Source organism: Melanotaenia boesemani, chromosome 8 (genome assembly GCF_017639745.1).
Source record: "Melanotaenia boesemani isolate fMelBoe1 chromosome 8, fMelBoe1.pri, whole genome shotgun sequence".
NCBI classification, from domain to species: Eukaryota; Metazoa; Chordata; class Actinopteri; order Atheriniformes; family Melanotaeniidae; genus Melanotaenia; species Melanotaenia boesemani.
Window position 1 is genome coordinate 27135665 of NC_055689.1, and position 17593 is coordinate 27153257.

The following is a 17593-nucleotide window of genomic DNA, read 5'->3' on the forward strand; positions in this document are numbered from 1 at the left end:
GATTCATTTGTATGGGAAACCACATACATGTCTACTGTTCTAAGTGTCAGCCAGACTGAGTTGTACAATGCCATGATCTCTCTAAAGCATGTTCGGATAGGATCCAGTCAACCGTAGAGGGATGGGTGGCGATGCCATAGCGATCTAACACTGAGATGGGGCTAAAATCCAAATGCACAATAATACAAAATTGATTTTGAATTCTGAATTGGCTCATGCACTTTGTCATGGCTGGTCAGCAGTGACTGACCTCATTTCACTTCTCTTTATGTGCTACCTTCCTTTTCTGCTTCCTGTGTGTTCTCGCTACATGCGTTGGTTATTTTAATAAGTTCTAATTACAGAAAAGTTTTGCTGTGTTCTTATCAAGACTTCATCCACATACAAAGCAGAAAACAATTCATATGTTTTCATCTGAAGCTTTTTTGCAGCTTTAATTGTGCAGGCCATCAGAATGTAAATATATCCCAGATATTAGTATATTTTTGATTGTGTTTTGCACATTAAATAATCTTATTTTATTTGTTACTACAGGTACGTCATCGAGCTTCAGACCAGGTTATGGCTTTGAAGATGAACAAACTCAGCAGCAACAGAGCTAACATGTTGAGAGAGGTCCAGCTAATGAACAGGCTTTGCCATCCGAACATACTGAGGTTGGTAGCTAAATAACTGACTCGTTTACCGTATCCAAAGTGGTTGGTAAAAAACTTTTCTGCCAATTAATGCAGTTAATTAATGCAGTTTTAAAATGAAAATGGCTCTTAAGGAGATGTACAACAGTGGGCCAACTTGAAAATTGTTAATGCTGCTTATAAAGCAAAATAATGTGATGATTTTTCACGTTGTTGATTTAGCTGATTACTGTATTATGATGTAACATCAGCTGATTTAAAAGTGTAATTATCCACATTGTAAGGAGCTGACTTTTTGTAATGATTTAACAAGTTATATCAAATCTAGAGAATTTTTTCATTGCTTCCACACATGACATTGCACATTGCAACAATGATTTCCCCTACATCTGCCAGTTTGGTCATACATGTGTTTTCTTGTCCTGTCTGCTGCCCCCTTTACTTCTACCTCGAGTTCTTGCAGTTGCTCAGTCTGTGCTTGTGACCTGCTTCCTTTGGAGTCGACTAGAAACTGTGTCAAACACAGAGCCTATTAACAATGGATTTTCTAAACTGCCAGCTCCTGTTAGAGTAATGCCAGATGCCTGGAGGCGAAAAGTAAGGAGGACCTTTTCTGTCATGAGGGAAAAGGCAGAGGCTATGAACAATTATGTCAGCATTTTAGATAATCTGGTCACCAATTGATCTGACAAAACCCTAACCCTAAACCTGGCAAAGTATTGTACCATGAAAGCCCCTTAAAACTTATCAGACATGTTGGTGTGTGTGTGTGGGTGTGTTTCTTCTGTATCACATTTTATAGACTCTGACTTTGGGCTCACATAGTTGACTACCACAACATACTTGATACCTCTGCTTGTCGTCTTGACCAGCTTAAACTTGCTTATATAAGTGCTTAAGCACAGAGCTTGCACAGTTAGTCTCATTAAAGTGCTTCATTTTTACCTGCGCAACTGACCAACTGCCCCATCCAACACAAAAGGCTAATCATATATGCAAGTACCAGACCTGGTTCTGGACTTAACAAAAATGTCTTATATTTCTTCTCTGGTGAGAGGCACCGCAGTTGAGTGGAGGGTCCTAGACTGTATCTCAAGATGTATAATATTTGGCACAACTTTTGGATTAATCATGGATCCGTCCATCCTTTAGTAACCCCTTAAAACGACCAGGTTAGGACAGGATTAGTGTTGTCCAGAATACATGGTAGTATGTACAAGTGTACTGACAACAGTATGGTCACACTGTTGATTAAAAGAACCTTTTTGGATAATTTCTGAACTCTTTTCTTAAAGCCCATGACTGAACTTTGCAGATTTAGTCATTGAGGTGCCCCCTACAATGGCAAATTCAGCATCCGTCTCTTCTCTGAGCTCTCTTCAGCTAGTCCAAAGGTGACTAGTTTTATCTCTTCCTCTATACTTCTTTTTTTATCTTTTTTTTTCTCTCCCTCTAATAATGTTTGGGTTTCTTTGCTGAATCAGCCACAATGCACGTTCAAAGCGATCAGTGGTGTTGACGTACAGTTGCAAGCGTGGTGATGCGTTGCTGTAAAGCAAAAATGCTGCTGGTAGTGATGCACTCAGATGAAAAAAATAGTTGTGAAATGTGGTTTCTCATCCTCAGAGCGTTGCTGGGTAACAAAGGCTCCACAAATGTACATGAGTGTGCTTTCAAAACGCACAAGTCAGAAACAGAATTTTAAAGTCGGAAACATAATGCTACTTTAAGCAACTGTCTGGTTCTAGATGGTTGACTAACATAAACCTGGTAGGTGGCTGAGAAAGCAGCTGGCTATGATTCTGCAAATTTATTGATCTTGAAGGCATCTGCATTCAGCTAAGTTTTGAATCTAAATGAGTAATCCACTTCCTAACTCTGTTCTTTGCTTAATTCATGTTATGCTCGTTTTTAATTCCTTACAGCTTACTTCACTTTTAGTGCACTTTCTGCAATTTTTTTTAAGTTCTGCTCTAGATTTTCTTGTCTTTCATTTTGTCTTATGTTGCTCTAAGGACTTGCTCACTTTATGTAAAGCCGTATGCAAATGAACTTGACCTCAGTTTGATTAAACTTTAAAGCTACGAAAACTAAGATCTGTGCTATTTCAGTTTTACTGACCATGGAGGCCCAGAGTAGGGTTGTTGTTTTGTAGCTAACACTAACCATTGTGCTTAGAGCTTCTGGGTATGTGCATGCTCAGTGTGTACTGAACAGCCACATACATGCATAAATGTCTTTGTGTGTGCCTACACACACATGTGCAAATCTTTTACAATGCTATCTTTGTTGAGCATGCCTTGTGGACTGTGTGTGTCTTTGTGTTAACAAACACCACTGTGGGGTCATTGTTTGCCAAATCCAGCAAGAACCTACAAAGTTGACCTTTCCATTGCCTCAGAATTATGAGGTCAGTTATGAGCCCATGAACAAAGTTTGTCAATATGATGCTTGTGCAGACACACCCTGTCTCACTTGGCTGAAGGATTTTGTTTGCTCTGTGTTAAAGCTGTTTCACATTGTCATAGTCTTAATGTTTTATAAAGATTTATCTCAAAAGTTCAAAGGAAAGATAAATAAAGCATTTTCCCACAACAAAATAGTTTGCTAACTGTGGTTAGGGGATTTACATATTTATTTTAATTTCTTTTTATTTATTTTTAAGCATTATTGTTAGTTGCAGTGTGCTAGAGGACTGAAGAGATAAGTTTTTAATTATGTTTGATTACCAAGATGGAGACGAGGGAGAAGGAGAAATGAAAGGAATGCAGGTGAAACATCCGAGCTGTTATTATCCTCTCGTCAACAGAAAGTCCCCTCAGTAGTGTCCCTCACACTGATACTTGTCTGGTCTGCCCTCTTGAGTGTTAATTCTTTTCCATTTATTCTTCCTGCTTCCTCTGTTTACACACAGCCAGATGTGTGTAAATATATGACCTGAGCACTGCAGAACTGAAAAGCTGTGAGCTTTTCTAGTTGATTAAATTCCAGCCAAATTCTGACAAATTGGCTTTTTACATCTGCTGGTTTAAATTCTGGTTTTCAGTTGCTTAATAATAACTTTTGTCTTTCCTTAGGTTTAAGGGAGTGTGTGTCCATGAGGGGCAACTTCATGCTTTGACAGAGGTATGAGACAATACACACAAACACAAGCTATCACACATTAAAGCTTCAGAACAAGCTAATGGTACCTCAGATCGTCATGTCTCTGCTCATGAAAGCAGAATAGAGGTGTAATAATGTTCTGGCTCTTATGGGTCCTTTACACATCAGTTCTTTATGTTCCTGCTAATTTAAGGAGAACATCATGCAATTTGTGAACACAACACAGTGCATACAAGCCTGTAATTTGTGAAAAACAAAAGAACTGAATGTCCTCAAGTGTGCAAAACACTTAACTGTGTACTTGAGTGTTAGAGAGCAAGCCAGGGAGAATTTGATACATGAGATTTACCAGGGTGCTTAATATCAGGACATTCACCATTAGAGTTACAGGTGGTGATGTTTGAAGCAGCACATTTGCTCCATGTTTTTAAACTGTGTTTTATCATTTCTATATAAGTCATTAATTCATCAAAGGTAAGCAGCTGATATAATAGCTCCTACATAAACGATTAGTTTATACAGAAGATTGCGACTAATTCTTTTGATTTTTAAAGAAAAATTAAAGATTAAAAGTGTAAATGTGACCTTCATCAGAGTAAATTAAACCTGCATGTTAAAGCCAAAATTGTTGCTCCTCTGTCACTTGCCAAGTTTGTATTTTCTTTCTTTTTTTTTTTTTTTCTTGCTTTTTGTTTTTCTTCTTATCTCACACTGGACAGGATTTCCAAACATTTTTAAGCACATTAAAAACAACAAGTTTTATCAAATGTTAGAAACGGCTTCTAATTTATTGTGTATTTCTGGCTGCTTGGACAAAATAAAAACCCAAACAAACAAACAGATAAATAAATATATACACAAAAAATAAAAATAACAAACTTTATGCAGTTTTGACTCTGTCAAGATAACACTTATCATTGGTTCTCTATTCACTTAGTTTCAAAATGACTAAAAATAAATCCACGGATGGTAAAAAACAAAATGGTTGGTTTGCAGCTGTAGTGGGTTTTTTATGTTGCTCTCACCTGCTTGATGGAAATGTTTTTTTTTCTTTTCCTTTGGGCAATAATAAGAATCAATGTTTTAAATAATTATTGAAACAACAGCTAATAATATAGTAAAAATAGGGAAATGGTCAAAGCAGTAAAGGGATAGCAAATACTTACTTTTGCAATTACATATCCAACCAAGTAGTAGAGGTGATTCAGCATTATTTCCACAAATTTTTAATAAGATTCATTTTGGTGACTGAACAGTAGACAGGCGGTTTAAGGGTTGATCCACCAGTTTTGTTTAATGCAAGAATGATAACACTGCAGTAGTTAATGATGATGACCTACAGAAATTGTGTTATTGAAAGGTATAATGCAAGTAACTATAGCAAGATATCTTCATCTCAATCTCAAGGAGGCAAACAATGTTTAAGATTCTCCTAAGATTACACATATGTTCTTAGCTAAGCTGCTGTGCCTCATTTAACTATACAATACTTGGAGCCTCTGCAAAGACGACAGCAGTTTTCTGCCATTTCATACTAGAAAAGACCTTAAGTTTACACTCTATAAAAGTAATATTCTAAAACAACATGAATCTACATACACTGACACTGTGTTAGGTTTTGTTTCCCAGCAGCAGCGTAAACGGATCCTGTTGTGTCAGTATCAAAACTGTACTGAGTGTACTGTGCTGGTAGCAGGCTCAGGGTGTTTTGTTACCTGACCCCTACTATGACACCGCACACATAGGAAACTTGGAATAAAGCTACTGCATGGCCCCAAGTTACCTCCAGAAACTCACTGACGCTCAAAACACACACACACACACTGCAAATTCAGATACTGTAAGACATACAAGTGAAGAATCATGTTTAAATAAAATGTTTTGAATGCTAAGAAAAACCGAGTTAGCATAAGATGTAAAAGATGACAGACTTCATGTCAGACTGCATTGTCCCTGTATCATTAAGTCTTAACAGTTTAGTGCTGCTTGACAAAGCCTCAAACAGGCATATTTCCACACCCCAACACCAGGTTTTTTAGTTAGATGATAGAGTATGTACATGACATGCTGATTAACATTTATACATGAGAAGTATCTTTGGAAGACTCTTGAAAAAGTAGAATTATCTTGAACATCATGCCTTGTTCTGCACCCTATAGCATACACTACTGTAGTAAAAATCAGGACTAATGGTCATGACCCATGCAGGATTATTCTGCTGTTTGAAGCAGCTCTCAGCAGCAAACAAGGAGTCTTTGTTTGATTCCTTTCAGGATTTAAACCTGAAACACAGACAGGGAAGCGACGCAACATCCAGAACATTTATGACCTGGCATTTGTTTCGTATTTTCTCTACCCTCTGGATTGTGCGCAGTCATGATGAGGCTCTTACACAGCTCCAACATGTGCTGAGCCGAAGATTACGGTGGTATATCAGTAACTCCATAAAACAGGATAAAGCCAATTCCAGGAAAAAAAATGCCGTGCCTGACTAAGAGGCTCTTTTGAACATGATTTTATTTCCACTTTTACTAAATACAGGATGTTCAGTCCCCTGCTAAACCTTGTGAATTACAATTTGAATCAGGCACAGTTTTTCTGTCAGCTGTGTATTCTATCAGTGTGACAGTAAAATGTGTTTTATCTGAGTTTTAAATATCTCCGTGTAGTTTTTCTCTGTTGTCTTTCTTTCTCCGTAAACCCCAACCAGGCAGATGCAGATGTTTGAACTCTGTGGCTTCTGAAGAATTTGCAGGACAAATACCGTAATCCTCTGATGTCTTGAATCACATAAACTCACTCTTCTGGGTTAAGGGATCGGAGATTCTAAGATATTTTTTTCTCTTCGCTGTCTAAGACCCCTCTACTTCACAGGTCCTTGGACTGTTCTGAGTCAAGTCAGAACAATAACATGAACTCACACTATGTTTTGACAGATAATGAACTTTTAATTACTCAGCAAAATGTATAATGACTTTTCATGACGGTGCAAACCTTTTAGGAATGAAGTTTACATGAATCAGTTCAATTTGTGACTGGTATAATATTTGTTCTGTGCACCTAATGATATGCAATTTACAGGTCTGGGACATAAGTTGTCCTCCTGCAGAGATGCATAGAAATATTTAGTTGCACTTAAGTAGTCAAGGGTATTGTGATCCACTGTAAGTCACAGAGCTGTGACATGACCCGATTTGCACACCTTGCTAATCTTAAATCTAAGCAGTGGCTGTTGGTTAAACAAAGAGATTGATTAAAATAACTCTTACTCGGGGGGAAGAGCGACGGTTCCTGCATGTTGTACAAACACGTACAAAAGAGAAAGAAGAATGCAAATACTTCTCGGTGACCCTCATATGCATGCTTACCAACTTGTAGTTACATTCTTTGCATTCTGCATGTGACCCTTCCACACTGACTTCCTGATCTTGCTGCATCACTTTGACTTAAACTTGGGTAGCAGTGTGGGTTTTTAAATAACCCAGCTACTTTAAATCTGTTTAGAGTATTTTAGCATCAGTGAGAGACACTTGACATTCAGATGTTCTAGAAAGACTATGATTTGTTTGCTTTCAGCTAGAATAAGAATTATTCAAACATTTGGGGAAAATTATTGAATTTGTTGTTGCTAAGCAGGAATCAGATTGCTTAAAAATGGGCAGTAATCTGACCCCAAGCCCAATTTATTCAAAAACATGAGGAAGTGGAAACCCCTTCCTATCATCAACCCACTCTTTGGTCTAATGCTGTGCTCATCAGTCATACCAGTAACCAGAGCTAAGCCACACTACCTCTTTACCCTGTGTCACCTCTCGGTAGTTAACTACTCTTCTTCATGATATGTGACACGAGATTAGTGTGTCAGTGTGTTTGCATGCCAGTAAGATGTATAGGCAAGGTCTTCAGGATCAGAGGTGCCAGATTAATCGACCGTTGATGCTTTAAAACCCACTGAGTTACCCGGCTGCTTTGTCTTTCCTGCACATATGGTTGCCAGACAATCCTAAATTAATGCATGAGAAAAGTAGCTGCTTCATCATCCTGATGATCATACTGCATCCTGGATTCTTTTTTCCTTTGGTTTGTCAGTACATCAACCCACCAAGCCGACAGGTCAGTCAAAACAGCCAGCCAATCAGTAATCCACTCTGAGTTCATCAGTTGTTACCGTCCTTAGTTTGATCAGGTCTTTGTATTTGCTATTTTTCATAGACCAGTTTACTGAAACCAGCTATTCAATGGTTTTATTAAAATGGAGGTTCTGGCTCAAGCACATAACATAGTCAATGATCAGTTTTTGTTTAACAGATTGTCTTTGAATTTGAGGAATCTGAATCTGAAGCCAGTAAAATTATACGAACTCTCAACTGTTAACTCTTCTATGTTAAGCCTTCTTTGAATATGAACATATCTGCTGCCGTGCTTGTCTGCCAAACTTGTGTAAAATGTTTTGTTTATATTTCTCTCTCTCTCTTTTTTTTAGTACATTAATGGTGGAAACTTGGAGCAGCTTTTAGATGTGACAAACACCTGAGTGGCCCGCCAGAGTAAAATTAGCCTGTGATATCGCCAGCGGCGTGGCCTACTTGCACTCCAAAGGCATATTCCCACCGGGACCTCACCTCCAAGGTTAGCTAAGGCTAATTGGTCATGACGAAGAGCAACTCTCACTAAAAGTAGCTTCACCTGTCTTACACTTTCCTCAGATAGAAGAATGTAGGACTCCTCTTGTAAATTTAATTGAAAAGAAGAAGAAAACCATTTTTGACCTAAGAGGAAATATGTCACCTCTTTGTTTGAATGCATTATGGGTTTCCTCTGTTCTGTCGCAAAGATTTAAAATTTTGACTGATTTAAGTAGCTTATAGTTTATTATTTTGCCGCTTTTTCTATTTATTGGATACTTAAATAATCTTTTCACAAGACTTTACTAGATGTTAACTGTAAGTGTTAGATGAGATAACAAAGTACTGTTAAAATGCTAAGTCTATTTCGGATAATTAACTCAATTACCAAACCTGCTAATCTCCCCTGTAAAGAAACTCTGTCACTTGTTATGTAATAACCTGCACCAAGCAGCATTTAATTCTTCTAAATTGACCCAGCGCTCGTTGTTGGCACTGTGAGGATACAGGGACACTGCTGTGAAATCATTATTCTTTCCTGTAAGCTGAATAAATAAACAAATTCTCTATTTTTTTCTTTTACTGTAAGAGACAGAAAGACAAACAGACCCAAAGACTCTTCTTTTGTAGTTGTCTCTGAGGATTTAGTAATGTATTCTCAGCTCTCGCAGTTCATCACAGATATTTCAGTTCCTAAAATCAATAAAATGTTTATTTTCTTGAACTTCCTGTACGATGAGAATAGGTATGGTGCAGGTGTTAGAGAAATTATACTGCAGTACACAGCTCTTTTTTTTTTTTTTTTGGGCATACACTCATAACTAAGAACTCAAAACTTGGAAAGAAGTAATGATAAGATTCTAGTTATGTGCTGGATTCATGTATCATGAAGCTATATCAGCTGGACTGGCTGTATAATGTATAAATAAACTGTGACTACATGGAACATGAACGTTTAGTTCAGATGAGTGACTATCACCATGGTATGCTGCCGTTAGTTTACAGAGGAATGTGCAGAATATTTCACAGCTGCTTATTCTGCTTTATGGATTACAGTTTCCAGTAAATGGTAAATGAACATCTACAAGCCCTTCTGTTTAGGCTGAAGAGGAAGAGTCTCAACTTGTAATATAATGTACTGTTTTGTAATAGTGAATTTAATAGGAAGTACAGGTTTAGCTGATGATGCAAAGCCACAAAATGCTTTGTAATTTTTAATCCCTCTGTGTTGCAACTTCCTCAAGTAACCACCTGCGTTTATGGTTTTCTGTTTTCACAGAACTGCTTGATCAAATGTGAAGACAACGGCTACACAGCAGTGGTGGGAGACTTCGGCCTGGCAGAAAAGATCCCCACCAATCTGTGAGGAGATTACATTGAACACTGTTTTACATAAAATACCCTGACCTTTCTCTTCATTGGTAATGGAATAACACCCATTGTTTAAAAAGAAACCTTTTGGAGGCTCACTTTTTTGCTCCTGCGGTGTTATTTGAGTCATACTGACTCATATTACCTATGAGGTGTGATATAAGGAGACCAGCTGTACTTTTTAGAATTTGATGAAATTGCCATCCAAAGCTATTCAACTCAGTTCTTTTTGTTATTAATCATGCATTTATTATGTTTGAGTCACGTCTTTTCCTCATCCTCACACTGTGGGCTTTACAGAGAAAAAGCTTTGAAACCCATCAGCCTACATGTATGTAGGCTGAAGAAAAAGAAAGAGTACAAGTCATAAAACCAGTCAGAACAGTTGGCTGAATATCAAACAGGTGACTCTTAACAGAAGGTCAGGGTTCTTATGTTGTCAGTGGCGAGAGAGACAAGAGGGGAGTGGTAGCCTAGTGGTTAAAGAGGAGGGCGTAGATCTGGAGGACCAGGGTTTAAGTCTCTAGGCTGGCAACAGAGATCGACCACTGTGGGTCCCTGAGCAAGGCCCTTAACCTCCCAACTTCTCCCCGGGTGCTGAAATATAAAGCCTAAAATATAGAAATACAGCCTAATAGAGCCTAATTTCCTCTTATTATTATTATTATTAATATAACATTTATATATATATGTTTGTTTTTTTTTTCAATAAAACTATTGATGCTTGTTTAGATGTTTATTCTTCCCCCTTTTTCATACTTTTCCAAAGCAAATTTTCAGACTTCATCAGTAAGACACTGGTGATTTTTGGTGCAGTGAATACAAGTATTTGCCTCTACTTGAGTAATATGCATGACTGTGCCATGTGCTTTGTTTGCAGTGAAACAGATATATTATGATTACCCTCAGAATATGTCAGACAACACAGTTCTTATTTCTCTCTGTGTCTATATCATCTTTCATTATTATTTTTTTTTAAATTTGACTTTTACAGCAAACTCATTTAAGCATATTTTTCTTTTTTCCTTCTCACACCAGGCATGGGGTTATTTATTAACACACAGGTCAAACAAAACATTAACAGCCAACTCTACAGCTCAAAGTCTCTGCTTCAGTGTTGATAACAGCAGGATCTTATCAGCACAGGGTTTAACTTTTTAATTCTGCAGTAGCACAAAGAAGAGAGAGATGTTTTCTGTCTTCTGCAATTTCTACAGAAGTAGAGTTTACAAAATTACATAATAAGCTTCATAATCACGTTGACTTGTGCTTGGCTGTGTGTAAACATTTTGCATATGATTGCAAGACTGCAGCCACTCGGAAATGATAACTGATCAAACTTAACCTACTACACAATCTGAATGGATCAAAAGCTGAAAGCTACTTTTGTTAAGATTCATGATTATTTCAAAGCTTTCGAAAGATTAACATGCTTGGTTAATATTAAAACTGCTGTCTAGTTTTATACAAACGTCCCTACAAAGCAAAAAAAAGGAAAGACAGTTTTCATTCTTACTTGTTGACAACGATGCAAGAGATTCGTTTATTCTGCAGCTTAAAAGCAGACTGAAGATTTTACTTCACACCAATGATCTCAAACTGGGTTTTTCTTTAAATACATACATTATGTGAACCCTGTCAGGAAGCAGATAAAGTTGAATTTTAGATTTATGAATCAGATCTAGTTGGGTTCTTCATCTTTGTACACTAGTGGTTATTTAACACTTTTCAGTTTGAGCCCTTTTTAAAAATATCTATTACATCATTGAAGCTGGAGCACAGAGTTCAGGACTCGACTTGTGGCTGCAAAAAAATGCTGCATTTTCTTGCATGTAATTTCTTCGTTTTGATGACATGTTGGACATAGTCAGGAAATCAGACACTGTGTATTTTTTGTTCTGTTTAGTGCTGAAGGAGACAAGCTTTCAGTGGTGGGTTCTCCTTTCTGGATGGCCCCAGAGGTCCTGAGAGATGAACCCTACAACGAGAAGGTAAAGTCACCAACTGTAACCTCAAGCAAGCAGTGCTGTTAGAGCAGATGGTGCCAGAAATTATACAATAAGTTTGTTTAACATTTTTGTTGTTGCATCTAATGATAATGCAAGCAAACTGCAGAATTACACTGATCATGAATTATTAGAGTATTTTAGGATGCTATAGAAAGTAACAGCATATGAGGTACTTCTTTGGTTTTAGAAACAAAGCAAAACAATCTTTTGCTGTTTGTGTGCATTTTCATGCTAATTCTGCCTATTTTCAGGCTGACGTCTTCTCCTACGGAATAATCCTGTGTGAAATCATTGCAAGGATCCAGGCTGACCCTGACTTCCTTCCACGCACAGAGGTAACCATTTGCCTCCTTCTCGCCTCTTTTCCACCTCGTGGCCTTTTAATTCTCAGCCTCTGTGTTTGCAGTGCTCGCAGGCTGATCCTGCTGGTATCCCTCGTTCTGTTTACATTGTGAAATAGTCTCACACAGAACAGAGAAGGAATGTCAACATATGTTTTCAACCCATTCTCATTTGTTTTAATTTCTAAACTCTCTTGGAAGGCAAATACTTTTCACTCTGTATCTGCAGTTGTGAACTAAAAGTATTCATTTATTCTTCACATATGTGTCAAAGTAAACGTAATACATGTAGATGGTTTCAGTTGTAGTTTGACATTATTGTAAGTGCCAATTAGAGACTGAAATGTAATGCTGTTAAAAGACAGCAAGCTAGTGCAAATTCACTATCAATGACATCTGTTAGAAAGGATCATCTTCTGCCATCCCAGAGGAGATTTTTTGCCTTTAGCCCGGCTTAGAAGTGAGTCCAAGTTCAGAAATAAGTTTGGTGGTTATTGGTCTTTGATACTCTGTGAGCATATTGGAACTGGTGTTCAACAGTACAATGTCAGAGGATTAGTTTAACATGAAACCGGCTTTGGCAGCAGAGTTACACAATGCCAGACATCTGATGAAGCATGTCTGTCTCCTTCTTTATCCCCATGTTAAAATATTAATTTCCTGTTTGTCTTTTAATGTATCATATATCAAACCTTTATCACCCCACCTCACCCTCCTGAGCAGAACTTCGGCCTGGACTATCATACCTTCCAGCACATGGTTGGAGACTGTCCGCCTGACTTCCTCCAGCTAGCCTTCAACTGCTGCAATGTGAGTCCACTGTCTCATTGTACAGTCACTCTATTTGTGTGTTAATTCAGAAATTATATGTATCAGTTAATAATCAGCCGTGAGAGATCTGAGCAGCATGTAAGAATACAGTTTATGCACAATGTTATAGGGCTCACGTTTCATCCTCTATACTGCAGTAGTAATGCATTTATAACAGACATTTGTGTTTTCAGTGTCTTAATGAACGTCTTGTTGGAGTTTCTTTGGATTTATCTTTTAATTTCTTTAATGCAACTTGTATTCCCTTGTTAAGAAATAAAGGAGCAATCTGATTATCTATTTAATCGGATTTATCTTAGTATCCATGGGGTGTCCTGTTCTCTGCAATCTGGATCTAATACATGTCAGATTAGGTTTTTTTCTATTTTGATGCATTGATTTGTTGCGAATTTAACTCATTTTTCTAATTAAGAAGTAAATGCATAAAAAGTCATCAATCATTTTAGTTTGTTTTACTTCACCTAATACTTACTGGAGCTGTGGGTCATCTATTGTTTTATTTTTTATGACGTTAATGAAACCGACAGAAGATCAGGGCATGCAAGATTTAGGAGCATCCTGCTGATTGATCCAGTATAGGCTCCTTCATCCTTTCTCATCCTTGTCTGTTGTCTCGCTTTTATCATCCTTGTCTTCCGTATCTTCTACTTTTAAGTCTTTGTCTTTCTACCAAATTAATTATGCGCCACTTTGCCCTTTTCAGTCTGCTGTATATCTACATCTTATAATCAGATGTTTTTTTTTTCCAAGCAACAATGTCTGACAGGGAAGTGTAAAGCTAGTACACAAGTATGAGCTCTTAAGAGGAGGTATTTGAAGCTGGTTGTTAAACTTTAATGATCTTTTAGGCCCCCAAACCTTATAGAAGGAATTAATAATCTTTAAAAGCCTCATATTAAGAAGTTTTAGTTGTTATTCTTAGTTGTTCTGGTATGAAAACTTTTGCAGGGGAGCATTTTTATACAACATTAATTTCACACTACTTGACAGACTGGCAGATGAGTTATCCAGTGGAGATGCGTGGTGGTCCTCAGTTCTCGCTCCATCATTTCATGTCATTTGCAAAAAACACAAGATGGTGACACGTAAATGCTAGACGTATAGCTTCTAAACAGCAGTCCACAAAACTACTCAGCATCATGGACATATTGTGCATATTTTATGCAGTCTGCCATTTGTGTTCAGTAATAAACACAAACTTAACTCCATCTATCTACCACTGCTTTTCCGTCCAGCTATTGCTTTGTCACTTCATCACTTCATCTACAAATATGAAAACAAAAGTGGTAATTCCCTTCTTTAAAATAAGTTAAAATTAAATTCTTGTTGAAGTAACTCAGCAATACAAAACGTTTAAACTAGTATTTTAATGTTTAATGTCACATGTAGCTTCTATTATACCCATAAACACTATAAGGCTGGTCTTCAAAAAACTGAATTGTCATTTAACCATGAAAACCTTGCTTTCCTAACCCGTGAAAAACTAATAACATAAAATAAAAAAAACATTTAGGGGGTTTCAACTTTGTCTTCTTATAAATGACTCCTTTGCCACATTTTAAAAGGATTAAAACTTGCAATTGTTGCATCCTGTTAAAACAGGAAAGGTTTTCTTGTTCCCTGACAATAATCTGATGATGTAGCCTTTCTCTGGAAGTGTTCTCATGGTCATCCTCCATATTTGTGTTTTCTTCTCCTCAGATGGATCCTAAACTCCGTCCATCCTTCCCAGACATTGTCAGGACACCTGGAGGAGATTTTTGCACACTTAAAGTTGAAGCAATGGAGAACGATGTGTGTTTCGCTCAGCGGGGACAACGACAAGAAACCATACCCAAAGGTAACAACACTGCAGGCTCACATAACGCTTCAGCCTCAGCTTGTGTTTAAAACAAGATGCTTGTAAATTCTTAAAAGGAAAATGGAGGCGAAAATATTTTATGTCCTTCTCATGGCCCACTCTAGCTCTATTTTCTATCACTACATACTAACTCCTCTCCTCTCTCCTGACAACATAACACTTGTTGTTCTGAGGAACACTGTTTACTCTGTCCTCATCCAAACATACAACATACTGTTCAAGCCAGAGTTTCGTTGACTCCAAACAGCTTTTTAGGTGAGCAACATCTGTTCCTCCACTTCTATAAAAGTTCTCTCTGTTAGTGCACCTTAGTGGTCTGTCCAAAGGGTATTTTTTCAGAAGCAAAGTTCAATATGCTCTACCTTCATCTTGACTTGAAGAGGAAATTTGGTCTGGGATCAGCATTCCTATTTTGAGACACTTGATCCGTGCAGGTCAAGGTTTCACTTCTAATTTGGTCCAGTGTACAGCCGCCTGTGTGTCTGACCATGCCTGGGGTCAGCAGGCAGTAATGTTTTTGTTTGGACAAGCCAAGCCTTTTACTTACACAATATGTCAGAGGATGCACTTATGATTGATACATGTGATAAATTTGGCACATCTATTCTACGTGGTGTTTGATTGTAAATCTCAGTGATGCTGACTTGATATATAAAACCAAATCTTAACCTGTTGAAAGAAGAGTTAATGTGAAAGTATTTTTTTTGGAAAACGTGGCTTGGATCTGACATCTCTCAGTTCTTATCAGCTGTTCATTATGTCAGAAACTTCTCATCTTTCCCGCCATGTTCCACCCGCCTTCTGTTTCTCTCTCGCTACTGATACATCAGCATTTCCTGAGACCAAGGATCAACAACGTAGTAGGAAATGTTTCTGTGGCGTAACTAAAACAAGAAAAAAATGTAAATATTACCATTTCCAGGAAAAGTGAAAGGCACAATCGGTCAGAAATGCATCAATGCGATGAGTTTTGGAAGAGGATAAAATATGATTTTAGTCTCTGCTTATTTACTAACAGTCAAAGAGATAGTCTCAGTAATTGCTATTCAGAATTATTGCAGTTTTATTCCTGCCATGAATCAGTCTTTATGAGAGAATAATATTTTTCCTATGCTATCAAAATTCCTTTGTCTTGGAAAACAGTTAAAGCAGGTACTGAAGGAACTTGCAGTTGTCTTTATGGAGTTTAGTTTGTGCTGCCACCTGGTGGTCATAAGTGCACATTTTACCTTCAGTAAGACTGCATGAGGAAAAAATCTGAGAAAACACTTTACAACCTATATCTGTGTATTTCTAACAAGTTATTTCTATGTTAAGCAGTTACTGAAACTCTTGTTTCCTCATGTTAAGGGGAGAAGATCCCGGGCTTCAAGAGGCTGAACCCTCTGGTTTTCAAAATGATAAAATCCCTCCCAAATCCCCACGGCCCAGACGAAACATCTGGCTCAGCCGCAAGCCAATCGGACATCTTCTCCTGCAAGCCAGGAAGAAAAATCAATGTGCAGGACCCTTATTACAACCCCCCCCATCCACCAGAGATCCCCCAAAGTTCGCAAGATCAACCCTTTTACCGCTCGGGAGGACCTGTGCGGGGGAAAGATTAAGTTTTATGATGTACCCAGCAAGTCTGTCTTCTCCCTGGTGTTTGACCTCCACTCGCCTCCAGGAAAGTGTGTTCAGTAACCAGCCGTCTGCTCATCAGCCTGTTGGACCCCAGCAGGAGGGCGTCTTATTACTGGCAGCAGCTGCCATGAAGGACAGTGCCACTCTGTACCAGTGTCCCCACAAACTGCCCCGCTCGGAGATCTTCCACCTCGCCGGCAGCTGTTGGCTCAATAATAATGGTTCTGTTACCTGTAACTCCAGTCAGCTGTCAACGACTCTCCCAGGTGAGCTTAGTGGCCATTTCACGTGTTCAATTGATGCTTTTATGACCGTATGAAACAAACCAGACTGTAAATATGTGATGCTATTTTCTCCGTTCAGCAAAAAGTTTTTTTAGATTTCATTCTCATCATGTTAAGCTTGTGGATTAAATTAATGGGAAGAATAATGTCATTTCCAGTTAGTAGCAGTTAGTACATGAAGCAAAACTCAAGCTTTTTTTTTGTTCACATCATCATTTAAATACAAACCTCCATCACACTTCAGTGTGAACTGAACACAGCCCTGAAATGGCCCACATGCACAGAAGGAAACTAGACCTCACACATGGCACGCTGTGTTAGTGGAGGCAATATGGATTGCTACACTTTTTACCGTGTGTGGGTCAGTTTTACAGCTGTTGTGCAGTCAGATCAGAGGAGTCAAGGACAGACACAATATGAGAGGCAATTAACGAAATGAGACATCCTCGCTTCAGTGTCATTTTACATCCATGTCAACTAAACATGGTGCACCGGCCTCACTTATACCATGGATAGTTACAAATCAGTACTTTACTTAATGCCAGGATGACCATTAAATCTGTTTGTGATAATGTAGAAATTTACTTTTAATTCATTGTCAAATCTAGTATTATATACCGCATCCCCTCTGCTACAAGTACCAAAAAAAAAAAAGCCTCGAAACATCATTCAAAATATTTTGACTGAATAATTTCCAGATCACAATCAGGAAGACGAAGGAGCAAAGAAATCAGACAGCGGAAAGTAGAGAAATGAGATGAGACTTTTGACTTTGCTTCATTACATTTTAAGCTAATATAACTGTTTCCCGATCTTTGTAAACCTTTGTGTCTCTGTTAGTAATTTACAAGAGAAATAAAAATATGTAGCATAAGGAAATAGAATGAAATTGTTCATTTTGACCATCA

At 37.9% G+C, this 17593-nt stretch overlaps 1 protein-coding gene across 1 annotated transcript in view; it reads left to right on the forward strand.

The window, feature by feature from the left end:
* Positions 1-17593, forward strand: part of tesk2 (testis associated actin remodelling kinase 2) — a 29823-nt gene that overhangs the window by 10192 nt on the left and 2038 nt on the right. The window contains 20 exon segments of the mRNA XM_041993205.1: positions 535-656; positions 3713-3761; positions 8224-8270; positions 8272-8347; positions 8349-8369; positions 9645-9727; positions 11643-11727; positions 11997-12080; positions 12810-12896; positions 14619-14660; positions 14662-14757; position 15105; positions 16129-16161; positions 16164-16231; positions 16233-16298; positions 16300-16446; positions 16448-16501; positions 16503-16535; positions 16537-16566; positions 16568-16667. Of these exon segments, the coding sequence (XP_041849139.1) occupies positions 535-656; positions 3713-3761; positions 8224-8270; positions 8272-8347; positions 8349-8369; positions 9645-9727; positions 11643-11727; positions 11997-12080; positions 12810-12896; positions 14619-14660; positions 14662-14757; position 15105; positions 16129-16161; positions 16164-16231; positions 16233-16298; positions 16300-16446; positions 16448-16501; positions 16503-16535; positions 16537-16566; positions 16568-16667 (1324 nt within the window).